At 49.4% G+C, this 9,817-nt stretch overlaps 1 protein-coding gene across 1 annotated transcript; it reads right to left on the bottom strand.

The window, feature by feature from the left end:
- Positions 1-337: 337 nt before the first annotated feature.
- Positions 338-9,292, bottom strand: pitpnab (phosphatidylinositol transfer protein, alpha b). Its single transcript, XM_057053615.1, has 11 exons — positions 8,549-9,292; positions 6,318-6,348; positions 4,532-4,677; positions 4,292-4,383; positions 3,932-3,939; positions 3,712-3,786; positions 3,416-3,499; positions 3,261-3,338; positions 3,063-3,173; positions 2,847-2,969; positions 338-2,761 (listed from the first exon to the last, which is right to left on the bottom strand). Exons 1-11 carry the CDS (start codon positions 8,563-8,565, stop codon positions 2,714-2,716), a joined length of 813 nt encoding a protein of 270 aa, XP_056909595.1. The 5' UTR covers positions 8,566-9,292; the 3' UTR covers positions 338-2,713.
- Positions 9,293-9,817: the final 525 nt, after the last annotated feature.

Below are 9,817 nucleotides of genomic sequence, written 5' to 3'. Positions count from 1 at the left end.
ATTAGCATATTTAGCATATATGGCTACATAACCTTTGAAATGAACATTTTTTAAGTTTTTACAGCAACTCACCCTGGGAAGTGTCTCTTTACCATCCTATAATGTGTGACTGGGCTTTTTCCTCCCCTGTAATCAGGGTTTTAACTAATCTTCATCACAAAACCTGAGGAATTTTACCCTGCTAACAGTCTGACACTGGCTGCTCTTAGATTGCGATTCAAATTCCAAGTCTGCTGTGCCGTTGAATTATGAATCTTTATTTCCTGTTCAGCTTAATTTTTTTCTCTTAGCAGCAGATTGCCATTAAATGAACTACAATAAAAGATGAAAACCAACGCAGAGTTGCTCGTTTTCTTTATTTCTTTACTTCTCCAATGTACAGTAGTGTTATTGGAAGATAAGATGACAAAAAAGGCACAAATTCACAATAAAAGAAGAAAATCAAACAGGAGACAAGTCAACAGGAGTGAGTGAGAGAGCAAAAGAGACAGCGAGAGAGAAATATTTGACATCTTGATAAGAGCTGGGGGAGCGTTTGATTTCCTATTCTGATTATAGAAATTGAGGACTCTAACCACAGAAATCTATCAGATTGTCTCTGTTCTCCCACCGGCGTACGTGTGGCACCCTCAGGCTGGAAAAGTCCCCTAAACATAGAAGGAGTCCCCCGATCCTCATTTCTAAGCGCTCGGGGGAGTGGTGGGGGGGGGGCAAAGTCCGAGGCCTCGTTCAGACCCGACGCCATCGTTTGTTTGAATCGGTGAAATCGGCCCGAGCTGCCGTCGTAGGTTTCTTACTGGTGAGAGACGCAAAAGTGGCTCAGAGGCCGACAACGGAGGTACAACACCCAGAACAAAAATATATATCTATACTGTCCTGCCAGCGGGAGGGGGTCCAGCCAAACGGAGTCTTTCTGCACTTTTACTGTATTTTTTCCTCTTTTTATCCAGGAAATGGCTTGAAAATCCACCCAAAGAAGGTCTCGCCCGTGCCTAAAGTCTAAAATATCTGCGTGAGGGCAGGTTGGTGACGGCGGCGATGCTAAAGCGAGACGTTTGGAGGGTTCGGGAGGGCGCGGCGAGCAGTGGGTGTGGCAGGACAGTCTGCTCAATATATATGTGTTCATCTATATGGATTCATTCACTATTTACAAGGTCAGTACGTTCATAAATCTCCACGGTGGCTCCATGTGATGCTGGAGAGCTCCTCTTAAAGAGGAGCAACTGATACTCAAAGGGGACGCGATGAGGAAGAAAGAGGAGAAAATATTCCAGGCAAATGGTTGAGCAGGACAGCGGCGAGAGGGAATTCAGCTTCCCAACGATGGAGAATCCTGTCAGATAATAACTCAATACAAAAATATGATTTCTTTCGGACGAGAATATTGCCCGGCTGTGTCGTGTCCTCGCGGTCTTCTGTTTTACCGACACGCGTCGTATACAAAACGTACAGAAAAATGAAAAACTAGAGAGATCGAAGCACTTTAACCGCTTTGATCAGAAGGGTCGCCATCTGTTGCTGACTCTTTAATGTTCCTGGGTGAAAACTGGGAATGAGGCAGACAAGGAAAGGAAGGAAAACCAGAAAAGAGGCCAAACACGCAGCCCGGAGGGGGAGGGGGCGTCCGGCTGAGGTCACTTCCTTTCAATTGGCGCCTTTTTCGACTTCCTTCGGCTACTCTAACGCATATACTGGAAATTAGCGCGGGAGGCCCCACCTGGAGGGAACCGCCGGCGGTAACACAAACACAACACAACCAGGACCGGACCCACAGCCCAACCACGTTTTCCTGACTTCCTGCTCGGGAATACGAGAGATTTTAGAGAACCGACGTGTCATGGAAGTTATTGCTATCGCTGGATAAGAGTGATTATCCACTGGAGGTGACAGGATGGCTAACGACGCAACGCTTCGGAGGCATTTCTTCATCTCCAACGCAAACGGAACGAGGCCTCCGGCCGTCGCTACGACGACAGGTCCAAAGACAGGGAGGCTCGACTTCGGTCCCAGTTTTCCGGAATGTCGGAACAGCCCGATGATCAGAGCGAGCGAAATGAAGCCTTGGCTGCTACAGGAATACACACGTCGGAGGACTCACGAAGCTGCTGAGGACACCTGGGGGAAAGAAACGTCCCGTCCGGTCGGGGGTCCAGAACACTGAAAACTAGCGCAACGGTAAAGCCAGGCGGGATTCAAAGGAGCAGGGAGAAACGTGTGGGGGCAAAAGAAATTACAGAAACCTACAGACAAAAGTATTTTAACCCCCCCTTTCATACGTATTTATATATCTATATAGTTTTCAATACAATTATTTAGCTTCTGATTTACGGCACACTGTACATATACACACCATCGGAAATAACCAACAGAAATGAACAGAAATTGCAGAGATAATGGAAACGGATCTCTGGAGTTTGGGACGGTTTGCCGACTCAACGGGAGCGCTGCTACCAGAGGCCTCGGAGGAACACGGAGACGCAGGCTGGTCAAACAAACGGCGAGGGGGGGGGGGATGGCGGAGATCGGCAGAAGTTTACTGGGTCCGGGTCCCTGAAAGTCAGACTGAATCAGACGTGGTGTCGGTTGGAATAGCAGGAGGATGCGGATCCGCTGGTGTCTGGGTGTTTCTTTTCTGAAGACTCTCCCGTCTCTGAGAGGGTGAAGTGGAATGAAGTATGAATCACCTGATGGACAGCAGCATTCACACGTGCGCTCAGTCCTCCAGAGCCACCATCCCTTTCACCGGGTCCTTCACTCTCATCTGACACACAAGACGGACCCGTTATTACCACCATGAACTCATCCGGCTCTGTCATCCTCCGCTTTTTTGTGTGTGTTCCGCTTACTTCATCGAGTTCCCTGCGTGTCTCCTCCTCCATGCGGCGGATGTCTTCCATGTTCAAGTCGATCCACTTGTCGATCCAACAGAACAGTTGGCGGTGGAAGTTAGTGAACAGGCGCTTCTCTTGCTGGAGGTTAAAGGCACAGCAGAAGAAGAAAATCATGTGGTGTGAGGGAGTGAAGGTTCACACGGAAACTGCTGAGTCAGAATCCACACACACCTTCTGGATGAAGTTCTCCACTTTGTTTTGCAGCCCCCACCACTTAAATTTGACGGTGACCAGTTTGTACGCACACATGTGGGGGCAGTCTTTCTTGGCATGGAGCTCCTTCTGCAGACACAACAACAGGCAAGACGGGATCAGTGATGCTAACACGATGCTAGCTAAAAACAATGCCAGCAGAACCAGGTTCGGTACCTTCCAGTCTTTTCCCAGGGGGCCCCGCCCTGTCTTCACTGACTTGTACCTGCAGGGGTCCTCTTCTGGCTTGTAGTCCTGGACAGATGTGCAAAAGTCCAACATGAAGGAGGACACAGATCCTTACAGAAGCCTAAACACTGCTCGATCATCACCTTGGGCTCCACCTGGGTTCTGTCTGCAATGTCAATGTAGACCACATCTACTTTCTTCCAGGTCTCGGCATCCAGACCATGTACCTGGAACAGAACCACGCAGCACCGTTAGGACCTCTGGAGGGACACACAACATGTCTGACAGTGGGAACACACAATAACACACAAACACAAGCTAACACTAGAGCTAATGGCTGTTTTCCTTTATACAGTAAATATAATCTTTACTGTATGAACAATGTGCTGACTTACTGAGGCTAAAACACACACACACACACACACACATACACACTTACATTTTCCAGATGCCCCATATCAGGTTTGTGCCATGTCTCGATCTTGATCAAGAAGTTATCCTTCATATACTCGTTCTGCACAGAGAAGTGAAGAAAATTCGGGCGAAGATGATGAAACGATAAATAATCAGATGCTTCTCCGACTCTTCAAGACACACGGAGGCCAACATGGATGCATTAAGCTAAGTTTTTAGGTTCAAATGAAGCAAAACATACTTACAGTAATTACTATGGGCCCAGGTGAGGGAAAGCAGAGGAGGAATTAGAGGGAGAACGATAGAAACATTTATTAAAGGTGTAACACAACTTCATGTGTGTGTGTGTGTCTGTGTGTGTGTGATCATAGCTGGAAAGCCCAAAGTGATTATATGACTCCTCTCATTGGATAGATAAATTATTTAGCATGTCCTTTAAGGTAGGGAGGACAAATGAAGATCTGGGTGACCTCACATTTTTATGGGACAAATGCAGACGGTTAAACTTAGCCTCATTATTTTCAGCTGGTTTCATAGTTGTAATACTGTGTAACTTATTAGTGTGTGTGTGTGTGTGTGTGTGTGTGTGTGTGTGTGCAGCGTACCTGTGCGGCAGTACGGGTAAGCGTTCCAGGCTTTCTCGTGGATGTTGAGAGCCGAAGCCGGAGCCAACATTCTCACAAACGACGGCACTTTACTGCGGAACAGGTGAGGGACGCGTTTCAGTTCTCTGACCGTTTCAATGCAAACTGGTCCCAGAGTTTCACAGCCGGAACGGGTCAGAGACGGGACCCGCTCGCTAACGTCCTCTGCGTGCTGCAGCATCAACGGTTGAGCCCTCTCACCTCTGCAGATGGTAGATTTTGTGTGTGTACTGTCCCTTCTCTCCTTCCTTCTCGTAGGGCTCGTTTTTCAGCACCTCCACTCCTTCCCCCCCGCCCGTCTCATTCTTACTGGCCTCGGCTACGGAGTACAGTTGGCCCACCTGGTACTGGAAACAAAGCAGAAATAGAGTTAGCAATAGCACACGTCAATCTTTTTCTCACCGTGTTGCCATGGAGATGGCCGTGCGACAACAGATATCCCTTTTCTTTATTCACATGTGTGTCATCAGATCATCTATTTCTTAATCTTAAGTGGTGGATTAATGTGTCCGAATGATCCTTTCCCTCTTTCTAATCTCTCCCACAAGCATTTTTGCTTCTTTGCTTCCTCTCTTTAACTCCAGTTGTGTTTTTAAGATCATCCCTCCTCCGGTGTGTCCCCCCTGATACTGGACCCCACCATTGGGAGCTGCTTATTATACATTAGACATTGAATAAGTTGAAAGAAAACAAGATCCATGGTGGATTGAGGTCACACTCTTCATTTCTCTACTAAGGTGATAAGGAGCTGCTTTTTAAAAAATGTGTTGACATGCGAAGAACCGCTGAGGACTGAGGAGTTTCTGTGGATAATGCTAATTATGTTCCAGTACAGACGAGGAGAGAATGAGAAGAAGTGTCCGGCGTCACACCGATGATAAGATGGAAATGTTTAATCTAAATGCAGCAGACTGGAGTGTGAGTGAGTGGAGACAGTCAGGCTGCAGCAGGGACGGAGACACTCCTGGAGGGCTGTGATTCACGCACACAGATCACACGTCGCTCCGCGGACCGGCCGCGCTCCTTCACGGCCTGCTGGATTCGGTTTTATTCCAGCACCACGGCTGATTTCACTCCTTTTGGATCATATTTGAGAGGGAAAATGTTTGTTGTGCAGATTGTTGCCTCCTGTTTCTGAAAGTTAGCCAGGTAGCCAGCGAGCTAACGGGGCAGCGATGATGTCAACATTGATACGCTTTCAATTCTTGCTCCACTTCACTGTCAAAACTCAAAACTCAACTTCATCACTATGTTTGGGTTTTTATGTTGAGCTGTTAGTGCTTTAAAGGGAATAAATGTTGGCTATTCAAGTAAAAGCAAACAAAAAGTACAAGCTTACACTAAGATGATGCTATGAAGCTATAAATATATATTACATATATATTCATTCTTCAGAAATGACTGTGCATGAAAAGAAAAATCCGAGGGGGCAGAACTTGGATGGTCAGTCCAAAACCTGGAATTTTCCAACGGTAATTCAAATTGGAACCTTTCCTGGGATTCCTAAATTGTCCTCGCTAAACGCTGCGATTTCGGGGAGACAGCGAACGCCACACAAACAAGATTATGCCCACGTCTGTCCGAGTAAATATGAGAATGGCGGCAGATGGGAGAAGGTTACAGTGGCGGAAGTAGTTTCAAGTGACTCATTTACGATGCAGGCCTGAATAGAGGAGCAAACCGCCATGGAAATGAGGATGGGGGGGCCAGAGGGCCCCAGACAGGACGGGGACAGGGGAAGACGGCTGATTTAGTCATTCGGATTCAGGCTCTTTTTGTGGCCGGTGGACAGGTTTCATCTTTAAAAGCCAACGGGGGACAGGTTTCGTCTTTAAAAGCCAACGGGGGACAGGGCTCATCTTTAAAAGCCAACGGGGGACAGGTTTAGTCTTTAAAAGCCAACAGGGGACATGGCTCATCTTCAATACTGACAAATTTAAGACAAACGCAGAGTCGTTTCCGTAAACACACAATGAACCGGGCTTACCTCTTCCACCGAGATGGGAAGAACCACTCGGCTGGAAAGACAAAAAGGAGGTAAGTTACAGATGAAGCATGAAGGTTATATTCCAGTAATCATTCTTACACTGAACAATAAAACAGTAATTCCACAATCAAACATCATCAATTCTTGCAAAAAAAACCCACAATTTGTCTAAAGTGGGGCAGGGGCGGAGGCGCTGGGTTATAGATGATCTAGTTCAGCAGCTGCAGGGCTGATGCTGGTGGTGGGTCGTCGTGAAGGAAACTGAGGTCTTTTTTAACGACTCCTCTGTGGTTCACCTCTGTCATCTGAGCCACGTTTGCTCTCCAACATTTGTTTCTGAGCTGATTCTGAGCGCGTGAATCTCTGCGTGGGAGCAGCGCTGACATCAATAATGCTGCTCTGTTTGTTCTGCTAACAAACTTCCCACATCTCTGCAGCCGGGTTCAACAGGAAATCCTCTTTGGTGGAGCTTGCGAAGCGTCGTATGATTGTGTTACCTGTGTTTGTTCACACACTAAAAGGTTCCCTTTCGGAAGGAGTGTTCAGAACGGTCGGCGTTAGCGGGTGGGAACACTTTATTTAGCAATAATATTACCCAGAATTGCACTTTAGTGTAGCTGCATTCATTGTATGGCTCGATTCACATAATCCTGCGTCCCACCCACCACCAAATATAATCTGGGTCTGACTGGGCCAGACAGCGAGCAGTAGCATCAGCACAGTAGCATTCATAGTTTGCTCTCCATTTTTATAATGTTTTCATCGTCCAGAGAGCAGAACAGACTTTGTCCTTTAGGACTGCCGTCTCTCTCACTGTGTGTCTGTGTCTCTCTCCCTCTCTCCTCGGCCTGGAGTCTCCACAGGACGATCGGGTGTCTCTCGTTCTCCGGGCTCAGAAAGCAAACACCTCTCTTCTCTCCTGCGCTTCACCTCCTTCTTTCCCTCTCTTGTCATCGTATCTCCTCTGTCGGTCTGCTGCTACCTCTTCGTTACATGCTGAGAAAAAGGTCCTGGAGGTGTCAGAAATGAGGAGCAGGGCCGATCTGGGTCAGTGGTTTAGGTGAGCGGCACCACGCAGGGCAACTGTCACGGCTGCAGCATCGATTTTGGCCCCCACGTTGGCCCCCGTGGTGCCGCCTTCCCGCCTGTTACCGAAGCTCTCGGCGTGCCTGGGCGTTGAGTGTGGTCGGCATTTAATCGTGACGATTTAATTAATTTCTAGGCAGACTGCTGAGACTCGGGCTCTCCCTAATCACTTCAGACCGTCACTGCCGCCACCACCCCGGTGCTCTTGGTGCTGTTCCAATAAACGCATGTGAGGGAAATCAAGACAAGGCAAAGGCATTGCATTTCATAGGGGGGTATTTTTAGGTTGATGCTGCTTTTTGTTTTCATCTAAAAACACTGATGGAGACGGAGCCAAGCATGGTAAACGCCGCTGTTGCTCCTAAAATGTGCCAGGACGCCAGACTGGGCCCTTTATTAAAGGTGCATCACTCTTCCATTTTAATGACAGCTTCAAGACCGTCCCCGACATTCCCACTGAACCCAGCAGCAGACTGAGCAGGCCTGTGACTGAGGCCTGAGAGGAGCCTTCAGCACCAGCGCTTTATCAACTGTCACAGTCCGACAAAAGTGTCACTTTTTGGCCAGATCCTCGCCATTTTCCTCTCTTTTGCTCCCTGCCCCACAGCGTTGCGACGCCACCCTCCACCTGCCCGCTCCCATCCTCGTGCAGCCCCACGCCGGGCTCCCTTCACACCTCCATCCCCCCCCCCCCCCCCCCCCCCGAATGCCGGAGTCGGCGGTTTCACCTTCACCGCGCATCAATAACACGGCCACGGCGGCTCACGGGGACGGAAGCTGCCACGGCACCGCGACGCTGACACCAGCATCCGGCAGCACCAGCATCCATCCACACCAGCACCATCGGCCGAGCGAGTGGTTTTTCCACGGGGAGGCTGACTGGGAGGCTGGTGCGGGATGTGAAGGGCACAGCCATGCCAGTGCCGGCTGCTGATGCAACTCCGGATGCGGCTGTCTGCGCGCTAGAGGCGGACGGCGTCTGGGCGCGCGTCGGACTGACCTGGAGTCAGATATGCAGCCTTCCTGGCCGCAGTATTTAAACTCGCTCTCCACTCAATGTCAGCGCTGCAACGGCAAAACGGATAAACGCGCGGACATCTGCCGCTCTCTATCTCTCACGCACACACACACGCACAGCTACTTACAATTCCTTTATGAGCATTTTTTTTTTTGTGCGTGCGACGCGGTGTCCGAGAAGGAAGCGGCAAAAAGCGGGTCCCGAAACAGGTTCGATGGATCCTCCCGAGAGTCTCTTCTTTCTCCTCTTGCTTCTCTCCACCTCTCCCCCTCTATGTCATCCTACCTCCGCTTAGTTCCTACAAATTCACTTCCTGATCGGGGCCGCGGCGCGGCGTTGCTGCTGCGCGCAAGAGGTCTGTGCAGAGCCGAGCACACTCAGAAATGGTGGGTCGGGGCTGGAAATGGGATCCGTGTGGTTGCGCTGGCTGGGCAGGGAAGGACAGGCTGGCTCCTTAATGTAGATCCAATTAGGCTTTATAAAAAAATCGGCTTTTGTTTTGCGGAAGAGAAACACTCCTGACAGGTTTTGATCATACGAGTTGCGTATCAGCACTGTTTTACCTACATGCTGGTCAGTTGCTCCTGTGATGGTTCAGCGTATCAGACCGATAACGACCTTTTATTCAAAATACACGGGCCCAGTTTGTGCTGCCGAGTTGGCTATTTCACTGCAAGTTCGGTCATAACATTGTAAGTGGTGGCCCACAGAGGCCAAATTAGGATAAATGCTGGAGGGGAGAAAAGGAGGCTGAGCTGAACCCGTTTTCTTCACAGTGGTCCACATCCTCTGCGTCATCGCTGCCACGGTGACGTCAGAACGTGGCATTCACGACGGACGGGCTCGACACGGGGACCACCGCTGGCACACAGCAGCCGTGCGTCATCGCCCCCCCCCCCCCCCCCCCCCCGCACCCTCCAGTAACCCCCGACCCGACCACGCGCGCCTGATAGTCCCCGATAATTGATGACCGATCAACCTGCTCGTTGACGACCCGCGTGTCCGCGCCTGTATGAACGTGTGGACGCGCGATGGCGACGCTTCACGCGGCCCTATAATCCTGCCCCACGTCCGGGAGATTGCGGGATAATCGTGCGTGTGTGAGTCTGAAATTACGTAACAGCCTGTTGCTGCTGTATTTATAGCGCAACTGTATCCGTCTGCCAACATCCGCTTACACCTATCTATCTATCTATCTATCTATCTATCTATCTATCTATCTATCTATCTATCTATCTATCTATCTATCTATCTATCTATCTACCTACCTACCTACCTACCTACCTACCTACCTACCTATCTATCTATCTATCTATCTATCTATCTATCTATCTATCTATCTATCTATCTATCACGCGCGTCCACGCCCCTCTCACTATACCTGTGACCGTAATAT

This window comes from Takifugu flavidus, chromosome 14 (assembly GCF_003711565.1).
Source record: "Takifugu flavidus isolate HTHZ2018 chromosome 14, ASM371156v2, whole genome shotgun sequence".
NCBI lineage: Eukaryota > Metazoa > Chordata > Actinopteri > Tetraodontiformes > Tetraodontidae > Takifugu > Takifugu flavidus.
Note: the sequence above shows the minus strand (reverse complement) of the source record. Positions and strands in the feature narration are given on the sequence as shown.

Coding starts and splice junctions, on each gene's coding strand:
- pitpnab (XM_057053615.1), bottom strand. Junction 3,174..3,260: donor CCCTGGGAAAAGACTGGAAG/GTACCGAACCTG, acceptor TTGTGTCTGCAG/AAGGAGCTCCATGCCAAGAA. Junction 2,762..2,846: donor CACGCAGGGAACTCGATGAA/GTAAGCGGAACA, acceptor CTTGTGTGTCAG/ATGAGAGTGAAGGACCCGGT.